This window comes from Perna viridis, chromosome 13 (genome assembly GCF_037379345.1).
Source record: "Perna viridis isolate PV_CMFRI_1.1 ecotype Kerala chromosome 13, ASM3737934v1, whole genome shotgun sequence".
NCBI lineage: Eukaryota > Metazoa > Mollusca > Bivalvia > Mytilida > Mytilidae > Perna > Perna viridis.
The window spans coordinates 15,752,051-15,764,695 of NC_142457.1; the positions used below are offsets into that span (position 1 = coordinate 15,752,051).

Consider the following 12,645-nt stretch of genomic DNA (forward strand, 5'->3'; position numbering starts at 1 on the left):
TACCAAAATGCTTATATTTGTATACCTTAAAGTGTTGTTAAAATATGAAAAAAAATCTATGGTGCTGTATAACTGCAAAAAGCATGATTATTCTGAAAAAAATCAGATAACACCTGCCTAATACTTAAATAGAATCATTAATGTATGTTTTGGATATTGTATCATGAAAAAGCCTATAAATCATAGCAACAAATGTATAGCACATGTTAAATACACTCACACTAAACAAATCAAATTATACAGTCCTTGAACCGATCCACGCAACGATTTGACGGATCGATGACCGTTGACTGATTGATCGCTGACGGATCGATGACCGGTGACCGATCTGATCGCAGTTTTGTTATGTAAAATGACGTAAGATCTGTTTTAAATAACAGAAATGTAAAATAAAAGTATGAATTGATGTTTAAATCTATTACATTATATAAATATGTGTAAAATTGACCAAGAAAACAACAAAAGCTATAAAAATCATTGACTGCTCTGTGTTCACGTGATGCGATCACCAGTTAAATGGATCGGTTTGACGGATAGATTACTGACAGGAAACTGATTGGTGATCGATGACCGATCGCAATTCTTGTTGCACGGATCGGTTCAGGTACTGTAACTTCGTATATGGTTGTGCTTGAAAAATAGTCTTAGATTGATGTTCATACAGTACGATTGCTTGTTTTAGTGACTTTATGAAAAAAAATCCTAATTTTAAGGTTCCATTATTAGTCAGTATACGATAACGAACGTACTTCACTTATTAAGTAGCTATTAAAACTATGCTTTCATACTTGTCGTCTTTTTTAAAGAGCCACCGACTGTAAGAATTCCTCAAAACGAGTATACCGCTCCTGCCGGAAACCAAGTGACGATAAGTTGTGAGGTCACTGCAAACCCTCCTGCAACAAGGGTGTACTGGAGAAAAAATGACAGAGGCAGAATGGTAGATATTGACATGTCTTCAGGACGATATTCCGAAGTGTCTCCTTCATCCCCTTCCTTGACTATCACAAGTCTTCAAACAGGAGATATCGGTGGTTACCAGTGTTATGCTGAAAACCCGTATGGAACGGCTAGTGACGAAACAGCTCTTAAAGTTACACGTATGTAAACAAAATATTAATAGGATAAATAATTTGAAGTAGTGAATAACCAAAGTATGATAGGAAAGTGCCGACGAACGCCTAGATATAACGAGTGTGCGGAACTTGTTCCGCGCACGAGTTAAATCTTACCGCGTTCGTGGCATAAATGATCATATTTTGGTTGATTATTCTATTTATTATATAGATTTCTTCGATAGTTCGATGCTTTTTTCAGCATAAATTTCAGATTGATATCAAAGTTGTGACGTTTTGGCAGGAGAAAGCCAGAAAGTGAAATTATCTAATTTATTTCACAGTGTGAATTATCGAAATTTATTACACTGGGAACATTCGATAAAACACTGCTATCTATATGATAATTATGATTATTTGTTTCTATTAATGCTTTTATTATTGAAGTCGTGACAAAATGTATTAATAGAAGAAAAGTCTATACATGATAAGATAATTAGGTTACAAACGGTAAGAAGACTGCTATGTGTGTAGTATTCTAGGATCTCACATACTATTCCATTATTTAGCGTTCTGCTATACATTATTGACACATTTACATGTAGAACCTTTTACTTTTTATTTTATGTAATGAGCTAACTTTCTTTTTTTTCTAGTACCTATTACTCTGCCACCAACAGAAAAACGTAAGTAGTGTTGATATCGCATATACACGTATCTATCGTTTATAAATGAATATAAATTCCGATTTTCTCAATGCACTAGTCTCAGAAATTCTAATCGTGAGCCCTTGTCCTACTAGAGAATGAGAAATCAGTATTCGTTTTGTGTATTTGATATAACATCTTATCTCTACTTAATTTGTATTTCATTTCCATAATTCATTTGTTTTTATAGAGGGAATTGTGACATGAGAACAAATACAATTGGGGAAAAGGGGGCAGAATTTTCAATATGGGAACAAAATAATTCATGTTTGTATATCATGTTGGTGACGTCGTAATAATAATGTATTATGACGTCTTGGAATTGTGAAGGAATAACACTAAGTATGGCGTTCAGATTTTGTGAATTTCCCACAACACTAATATCGAATATGAGCAAAATAATTAATCGCCGCCACTTAATGCAATATTATAGGGTGATATAATTTTCTTTTTATATTGGTCCTGTATTATGTCTATGGACAGTTGTATATGGCCAAAGAAATCTGTATAGGGCCGAGGCATTGTCGATTCCCAATAGAATAATTTTAGGCCCTATACGACTTGTGCGATCCGAGGAAAAATAGCTTATTTCTATGACACCTTTATTAACCAGTTGTGTAAAATAAAAAAAACAGTATAGTGGTAGGCTGATCGCCATTATTTGTCTGCCATTATTTATAGCTCTCAAATTAGACGGTGGCAAAGTTTTATAAAGATCGTAACATATTTTTTGTTAAATAAGCTTACTATTCCTATTCCTAAATTACAACAAAACCTAACTTTAGTATTTGTAGAATACCGAGATTAGATCGTCCGCTTTTGGCCAGTTAATCCATATTGAACCTGTTTCTCCGTATTGGGCTTTTATTTCCGTAAAGGTCCAGTTGCTGATTTTTATAAGTTCAGGACATATGGTGTTAAATGGACAATTTTGATTTTGCACAACTGGTTAATTATGGGAAATATAAGATACGCCCGGTTCAAACATGTATTTCAATATTCTCTTACTTGTTGGACGCTCGTTAATGAACGCCATGACAGTGATTAGAACTTGTTTTTGTTCAATAATATAAAGTCTGATCAATTAAAAGAGCGTATACTTCTTACAGCATGTGGTCTTGCCAAAGTTGACATTGTCATTATATTGGACTCATCAACCAGTGTGGGCACTAAAAATTACGAGAAAATGAAGAATTTCTGCAAAGATTTCCTGTCCAATGCTGATCTTGATTCTGGTGCTGTTAGAATTGGTATTGTATCCTACAGTACAGGAGTCTATGTTGAGTTCCAGTTGAACAGTTATTCCTCCTCCAAGGATGTTATGGAAGCTATTGACAATATTCCATACAGATACGGTAGTACAAACACAGCTGATGGACTCAAAACAATGAGGACTGAAATGTTTACGGCAGCTAATGGTGACCGAGATGGAGTTCCTAATATTGTTATAATTTTGACAGATGGTGTCTCAAATATTAATTCCCGGAGAACAATCCCAGAAGCCAAGCTTGCAAGAGCTGATAACATCCATATTTATGCTGTTGGTATTGGCTTACAGGACACTGGTGAATTGGATGCGATGGCAACACCACCAAAAGAGGAAAACAGTTTTAATGTACAGGACTTTGACGAGTTAGCAGCACTTACTGACCAGGTGTTCCAGGCGTTTTGTCCAGGTAATAAATTCCTTATAAACTCGTTATGAACCTTAGTGATTATTCTGCAACGATTATTGGAAGTGTGGAACTGATTTTTGGATTTTTGATCCGTGTAAAACCCGTTAGGTTAAGCTAAATTCTGACATGAAGAAATCTAATTGTGGTCAAATTATCAATCTTATCCGTTTAATCATGTTGAAGTTTTGCCCTTTATTGCTATTCTTAATGTTATTTCCAACAGAAATCTTCTCTGACACTACCAGATCAATTAGAACCAAACTTGGTCTGAATGTTTATTGGAGTATATTTCATAGAACTGACGTGCAGATTGTTAATTTGTTAAAAAAAAAACTTGGCATACGTCGTCGTTGTCGTTAACAATTTTGAAAAAAAAACTCTTTTTCTATGAATCTACTTGACCAATTGAAACCAGACTTTGTAGGAATGTTTTTTTTGGGTATCCTGCATAGAACCAATGTGGGAATTTTTGATCCATCACAAAACATGGCCATGGTTACTTAAAAAAGAACATGGGGGTCAAACAGTAGTTTTTTTTTTTGCATATATTTCCAAAATGATTCGGTTTAGCTAAATTCTGCTAAGAGTACAAGTGCTTAGCATTATGAGATCTGTCTGTGGTCAAGTATTCATTTTAATCTGTTAAGCCATGTTGAAATTGTTGCCCATTTTCGACGATTTTCTTTTGCTACTTTTTTATGTTATTTCTTTCGAAAATTTTCTCCTCTGACTCTACTTTATCAATAGGAACCAAACTTGGTGTGAATGTTCCATGGGGTATCATGCATAGACTGTTGAGGATTTTGGGTTTTTTTTATACAGTTTTCAGCCAATATCATAATACTATAATAGATAGAAAGACACTTTAAATATATGAAACGACCCTCATGATAAAACCTACCAAAGTCTTCTTGAGTCAAAATTGTTGGACAACTTACCAAATTGATTGCCCTTGAAAGACAAAATTTAACCAGGTGAGCGATTCAGGCTCTTGAGAGCCTTTTGTTTATTTTTGGTCTTTTTTTAACATTCATAAATTGAATTTCAAATTTTGTGCAATATAGTGTCCAAACCATTTGTTGTGTCCATAATGAATTGTAAGTCCCTTTGCTTAAGTGTGTAATAACTAAAATTATGTCCCCACTGCCCCAACTGGTCAGTGTTGGACCACTGAGATCGTATCATCGAAGCTTTCTATTTATTTTTGGTACAGATATCTCTTATAGTTCTTGAGTTATAAGGGGTAAAATGTTATATTTCTTGATTTTGAAAATCTGTGATTGAATTTAAATTTGTGCAATATGGTTTCCATAGCAGTTGTTGTGTCCATAATAAAATGTATGCTGAAGAGTGTAAATTGATATATATGTATTGTTTCCTCAGTTGCCCAGACTGTTCAGGGTTCAACCACTGCGGTCGTATCATGCTGCGCTCCTCGAAACTTTTTATTAAAAAAAAATAGTGTATGTCCATATTTACTACATTTGTTCAATGTTTATACTCCGCGAAGCATTTTATTTATGTTTCTTTGTTTTTTGTGACGCATAAAGGGGTAAACGGAAATGAATAAATAAATGTGTCCACAAAAATTGTCGCATTAATTGTATTGCAAATGATGTTTTTTGAGCAACTTTTAAGGTTTTTTATTGATATTACTTATATTTTATTACATAACAATGTCCTTATCGGCCAAGCTCTGCTGGAGAGCAGAAATGATTTACTGTCATTTCACTCATTTTGAATGACAACAAATCGACACTGACTCGCCGAAAACAGATGAAAAGCGCAAATGACGTCAGTGAGGGTTACGGGAGGGCGTTATTTCATCTCTCAAAATGGTTTTTCTTTTGGAACATATAAAAGAACTGAAGAAAGTGATTTAATAATATATGCCGAAAGTATTTGATGATATATGTAAGATCACTGGTTTTTGCAGTTGTTGTGTATTGACTATAACATATCGTTACAACTGTTAAATATTTAAGTTACGGTAAATATGTGTTTTAGAACCACTCATGTTCTTAATCTTTTTTATGAGCACTTCGGCGGGTGTTTCTAGAAAAGCAGACGACGCTTACCCTACCGGTGCACCTGGTCCATGCTCCCAGTTTTTAGTGGAGTCCGAGTTTACTTTTGTTACTTTGTATGTATGATTTTAGTTCCTTTATGTTCTTTGTTGTGTATGTCTGTTTTCCATGTCTGGTCTTTGTACCTGGATTACATTCTTTTGATTACCGCTATAATCTTGGTTCCCTTGATTACTCTTAATATGAAAATTATCGTTTTAAAGTTGCCACCACTGAAGCACCTAAAGAAAGCGGATATGATTTGGTTGTGGTATTGGATTCATCTGTGTCAAAGGAATATTTTGACTGGATGAAAACATTCACTCGTAACCTAGCTGGAGTTCTCAGCGTTGACGATGACGAATTCCGCATAGGGCTGCTACGTTATAGCACTGACGCTGACCCACAGTTCGGACTGGATGATTATTCAAAGAGCAATGATATCATGGATGCTGTTGACAATGTAAGATACAAAGATGGTTTGACTAACACAGCCCAAGCAATAGACTACGCTAGGACCAATATGTTCCAGACACCAGAGGGAGATCGGGACTATGCTAGGAACTTTATCCTTCTTGTTACTGGACAAGACGAAAGTTTAAGCACCAACGACGCATGGCGAGCAGCCGAACGGGCAGAAGATGATGGAATACAATTGTATGTTATTGGGATGAATATTCGGGACAGAACTGAACTTGACGAAACATCATCTCATCCTCTTAACACATACCAGTATTTGATCAGAACTGAGAGAGAGCTGGAAGAAGTACCTGCTCAAATCTACGGAGGCCTTCTTGGAAGTAAGTCTAGCATATGATGAGTGATATAACTACATACAATAATCACTTACACATGTTATAATTAAGCTTATTAAAGACAAGCATTTTAAGATTTTGTTAATGGGATAGCATTTTTTTTAACATACCAAGGATAAGTAACAATCAAGTGGTTCTTGTCGGTTACAAATTTCATTGTTTATATGATTCACATGGTGCTTTTACGTATAATTTTTTAAAAATTTTTCAGTGCCAAAGAATCCACCACCAATGCGACCTAGACCTAGTAAGTGCAACTAATTGTAATAATGTTATGTACACCTGAAAAAAGATGCTTTATCAATTGCAACAATGTTTTTATCCGACCGCTATTCGCCATTTGATTTTAGTCAGGGTGTTACTGAAAAGCGCCCCGGAGCGCCTGGAGAGTTTAACCAGGAAAATACAAATGTTGACAAGACACGTTATTGTTGACCATCACCCTGGCTTCAATGTAAAATGAATGTATAATATGGTTGATGCATTACAAAACTATATACCTCTGATAATAATGTTATTTGCGGCCGGCTAAATTAATGTTGTTAACAGATAAGGGGTTTGGTGAACAGTTCTCTAACATATATCATAATTTACGATTTACCAAAAGCAACAAATGTGATGACAAAAAGTATTTCCAGCCCTAATATACATTCTTGAATACATATCATGTTGTACTGAAAGAAACAAATGTAATGAAACAAGAACTTCAGCACTGTACACTGTACTCCTTGTCAGGTAAAATAGTGATTAACAGGAAAAAAGCGGCTTGAGAAGATATCATGTCGTCTTATGAAGAAAAAAAATACTATTATGAAACAGAGAAGTTTTTGCTCAATGGATGTTGCGGGGGTGTGCAACCCCTTTCTTTTGATAGAAAAAAGTCATTTTCGTGCAGAAAGGGCTAATCATGATATCTGAATCCACCTCTATAGTCCCAATATACACTGTATTCCGTAACAATGTAACATATTTACAGTTCCCACCCTAGTAGTGACCACCTAATTTGTTCTTTACTTTTATTTCATTTATTGCATGATATAAACACATTTCCGAAATTGAACGCCTGAAATCTTTGGCCACCAAAAGTACAAAGTAATGGGAAGGAATCGATCGTAACCCTGACAGGACGCTGTTGTAACTATGACCTTACTCCAATTCACATATCGCATTTCGTTCTGTGAATAAATATTGTTGTTAAAAAGTAATCAAGGGAACCAAGGTTATAGCGGTAATCAAAAGAATGTAATCCAGGGACAAAGACCTGACATGGAAAACAGACTCACACAACAAAGAACATAGAATAACTAAAATTACACATACAAAGTAACAAACGCAAATGAGCAACTAGAACTCCACTAAAAGCTGGGAGCATGTACCAAGTGCACCGGTAGAGTAAGCGCCCTCTGCTTTTCTAGAAATACCCGCCGAGTTGCTCATAAAAAGTCAAGTCTGCGGTAGACTAAAAAGGAAAGGAAAACTACGACACGTTGAACAAACCAGTTTTCATGGCGCAGATGGATACACCGTAACGATCCACGAGTTTATGATGACGGCCATACAACGTTTGTAGTGAATACTTCAATGTTGTAGCAACATAACCCTGCTGCAGAAGCCTATTTGTTAGAAGTCTAGCGCGATACAAAAAGTCTGCGTAGTCTCGGCAAGCTCTGTCATAACGTATGAGTTGTAATATGAACACTTCATACGCAGATGCTGAAGGGATGTTGCCACAGATGAAAGGAAATTTGACAATTTTGAATGAAAAGTCATCAATAGCATACAAACTGTACAGACCCTGCAACACTAGTCCAGTACGCCTACCCAGATTCTTTAATGTGCTAACCCAAGACCCAACAGGAAGTTATTCCGTCCTATCCTGATAATTTACTGTCACTAGAGCAACCAGTCATCACGTTGCATTCATAGCGGAAAAGCAGTAATCATATTTTTTATTTCATGGCATAGCTATGGATTGGAGATTGAACTCACAAATTTCTGCGCTTTAAGCGAACACTTCCACTTTAGCGTCGAATCAAGCGTTACTCTCGTCACGTAATCTGGCTCCTGTTATATTTAGTTTCACAATTATAAAGGTATTGTGTATTATGAAGGTGTTTTATTATCGTGTTTAATTTAATCTGATATGCATCTTTTTATCTCGAAAGTCACCCTCATCTGATCCATCAAAAGCAAACTAATTTCATCATTTAAGAATCGAATCAGTCGTTATAAAAATGCATGTCAAAAACCCACCAAACTCACTTTTATTTTTTTTTAAGAAATAGTTACTGATCACATAACAAGTCTTAGTTTTTGATTTGGCTCTTGTATACTTTTGAAATAAAAAATATATAGATTATGCTTTGAATTTATACTATGCAAGAGTTGCCATTCTTGGTATGGTTTGATTTACTTGATTTTAGTAGATAAATATATGGTATTCTGAAAAGTGCAGATCTGAATACAGATGTGGCTCGAACTCGTGGCAACACCGCCTGCACAAAGTCCAGCGCACCAGACCACTCTGCACTCATGCAAATTTTTGGTCGTTCCAAAAGTTACAGCCCTAACGAATGACCAGGCCAGCGAAAGTTATATTTTTATGTAGCCTATCTGGCTGAGTGGGATCAAATTAATGATGCCCTAGATTAATCCTACGTGTTCTACTGCTGTGACAACTTTGGCAATACCGCTGCACAAAGTCAAGAGCCCTAGACCCTAGACTTTGTGCAGGCGGTGTTGCCATAGATGTCACAGCGGTACGAGTTCGAGTCTCGCAGAGGGAACGACCAAAATTTGCATCGCAAATTTGACAGTTCTAACATGGTTGGGAATTTTTCAGACCTTTCTATACCTTTACTTTATCTTCCTTGTATCAAGTTGATCCGATAGAGCAGTGTATCGACTAGAATCGTCACATTCTGAGACGTTTGTATAATATTGATTTGTTGTGACATGCATCATTAATTTGATCCTCTATCCTACATAATAAATGTAAATGAACTGTCCCGTACTACCATACGTTGTGTATTAAGTTACAGTCCTAGATTAATCCTACGAGGAGGAATGACCCGGCCAGCGAAAGCTATATTTTTATATAGCCTAGCTGGTCGAGTGGTCTAGAGCGCTGGACTTAGTACGAAGGGAACGACCTAAAATTTGACAGTTCTAACATCGTTGGGAACTTTTCAGATCTTGCCATACGTTTATATATCTTCCCTGTGTTAATTTGATCCGATGGAGCAGTGTAGTGAATAGAGTCGTCACTTCTGAGACGTTTATATATATATGTATATATATAGACTGAAAGAGCAGCATTTGTTTAGTGGGTTTTCTATGCCATGAATCACTATACCATTGGCAGTGTATGAATTTCATATGGACTGGTACTTAATGTCTTTAGATACACAAATCCCTTATATCCACTGACATAATACACACATTTAGCAGAGTGTAAAAGTATTATGTTTGATGGGGTACAAATTTTATTGGTTTTCGTGGGTTAGACAAACCTACTATTTCTACGGGTCTATATATTCCTAGTTGTTCTGAAGATTTTATTCGGTATTCCAATAAGTCAAGCATCATTTAGTTATGTGTGGCACGTTTAGCATTTGAAAGATTTGTTACGCAAGGCGCCTTTATAAGATACGTTTATTTAAGTAAGTATGAAAACATAAATGTATGTATAAAAACTAACATATACTGATACTTTCAGACAAACCTACTGTTAGAGTGGTACGACCGGTGTACCGTGTGTCATATGGTAGTCCAGGTACCCTTGAGTGTATTGTTGACTCACGCCCACAACATTCTGATGTAACGTGGTACAGAGTGAACAATGGTGTCAGAACACCGGTTACTATCAATAATAATTACGATGGGGCCACAGTGAGCAGACCCTCGTTGACCATAAGAAATGTAGATTTTGCTGATGCTGGTTCTTACGTTTGCTCAGCGGAGAACCCAGCGGGAAGAGGATACAGTGACGAGACATCAGTTAAACTACTCGGAGGTACATCAATACAAATAAACAAATAATCAAATCAGCGACTAATTGTGCAAATAAATAAATGCTACATTTAATTGCAGATGTTGCACAAAAAGACGTCAGACACTAATGCCTTCAAAAACCTGGAATTTTACTTCGAAAAAGAAATTATACTAGTTGATCGTCGTTAGTAATGTAAGAATTTAATATCGCGTTACAAAATTTAACTGTAATGAGAAAACATGGTTACTATGTAGAACCATTATTTTTGCTATCAAAATTGACACGTGAACAAATAACTGAACGATTGAAATAACGGATGAGCATCTTTAGATGTAACTTCTATAGCTTTCAAAGTGGCAGCTCTATCCACATGAAATATATGACAAAACATTAAGTTCATCCATGCTTGTATAGGATATTTTCTTTACCGTGTTTGTTATGATTCTATTTGTTTTTTTTTTACAAAGTTCAAGAAGGTCATAAGTTGACTGAACATTTTGCTCGTTTACATTTTGTTATAACATCTTTATCGGTATAGTTGTACAATATGTTAGACTTGCATATTTTGTTTGTTTGTTTGTGCTGTATATTCATGACTCGACGATCCGATACTTATTAAGTTTACTAGCTGATAGCTTCATTTAGACGGATTTGTTAATGGCATGTTCTAATTGGAAGTGTTACACAGCTCTTTAGACCATAGACATGGCTAAAGAAATGTGATAAACACATGACCCTCATTTCGTGCAACACTTAGTCTCTGCGTCTATTCAAAGTATACAGAAACTATGCCTATAAAAATAGAAATAAATCAGTATCGTTCCGGATAAAACAATACGACATTAATGGTCAGCCTGTGGTAAAACAATGATAAAATTGAGTTTTATTTATGGTTTTATACTTTTCTGTTTATGTGCATTACAATAAAAGTGATAACTTGATTTTTTTTGCTGTTTTTCAAGATCCCCCAACTGTCAGTATTCCCCTAAGCGAGTATACCGCTCCCGTCGGCGACAAAGTGACTATAAACTGTGAGGTCAGTGCAAATCCCCCTGCAACAAGAGTATACTGGAAAAGGAATGATGGACGTATCGTCACGTCTTCTGAACGATACTCCCAAATTTCTCCTTCTTCTCCTTCATTAACCATCACAGATCTTCAAACAGTAGATATTGGAGGGTACCAGTGTTTTGCTGAAAACCAGTTTGGTGTATCAAGTGATACAACAGCCTTAAAAGTAACACGTATGTTATGTTTTTTTACGATTAATGATATTGCTACAATACATACTAGCACTATGATAGAAATCAAAACGCCAGAGCAAAGCTCACTGAAAAAACCACTCGTCCTAACTAAGATACCCAGTAGCTTTACACGATAATGTTAAACAGGTAGTCAGTGTCACTTCAGTCTGACATTGAATATCACCATATATTGATTTCTATCAAAACATCAAATTGCTGTGATAAGTGGCATAAGAAGCGGAGGCGATAAAAGATTTAAGAAGCAGTCTTTGTAAGAATCAAGCACATTCAGTAATATGTGATAGACCCCCAAAAAGGCTACACAAGTTTTTGTATGTTTAAATAACAAGTTGCTTTATAGGTCTATATGATGAAATGTATAATTATTCATGCCAATCTTTCTGCTCTTAGGAGATAATCAATATTTAAAGCCCAACAGTTTCTGTTGAAAATTGGTGTCATTTACAGAGTTATCTCCCTTAATTTTGCATTCCATAGTACATTCTTCATAATTTATATCTTTTTATGAACAATGGTTATATGAAAAGCCACATGTTACTGTTTGTTTACTTAAACATTTTAAACAATATATATATATAAAGGGAAAAAAAACATGTAGGCTTTCCAACCGTGAATCCCATTTTGCATGATTCTCAAATGGAGTGCAAATTAATGATAACAGTTTAAACGGATCTTAATGCATGTGAAAATTCAGGCTGTTGTTCAAATGTACGACTAATATTTAACAGACTATCATAAACTATCTATTAATTAATTTCGATTTAATAAAACGATAATATTTTTGGATTATCAAAAGTGGCTTTATGGTCTTATTGTCATTATGAACTGTTTTTTTTTAGTACCAATAACTCTCCCACCAACGGAAAAACGTAAGTATTGTCGCTATTGCAAATGTCTGTGGCGTGTAAATTAAGTTAAATAACCAATTTTCTCGCCTTAGATGTTTACATCGTTTGCTTTGTCCTTGAATTACCATGATCATTCAAGCATGTTTCTTGCCCATTTTCTCCATTAATATATTCTATGAAAAGAAGAACAAAATCCTCTCACGCTCGCTTGCATTTAAC

At 35.4% G+C, this 12,645-nt stretch overlaps 1 protein-coding gene across 20 annotated transcripts in view; it reads left to right on the forward strand.

Moving 5' to 3' along the window:
- LOC148599731 (uncharacterized) overlaps window positions 1-12,645 on the forward strand; it is a 213,592-nt gene that overhangs the window by 132,012 nt on the left and 68,935 nt on the right. For all 20 annotated transcript variants that reach the window (XM_088559211.1, XM_088559217.1, XM_088559219.1 and 17 more), the window contains 8 exons: window positions 807-1,100; window positions 1,712-1,741; window positions 2,872-3,438; window positions 5,729-6,304; window positions 6,531-6,566; window positions 10,038-10,334; window positions 11,276-11,557; window positions 12,418-12,447. In XM_088559211.1, coding sequence (XP_088415337.1) covers window positions 807-1,100; window positions 1,712-1,741; window positions 2,872-3,438; window positions 5,729-6,304; window positions 6,531-6,566; window positions 10,038-10,334; window positions 11,276-11,557; window positions 12,418-12,447 — 2,112 coding nt within the window. The remainder of the gene's footprint in view (window positions 1-806; window positions 1,101-1,711; window positions 1,742-2,871; window positions 3,439-5,728; window positions 6,305-6,530; window positions 6,567-10,037; window positions 10,335-11,275; window positions 11,558-12,417; window positions 12,448-12,645) is intronic.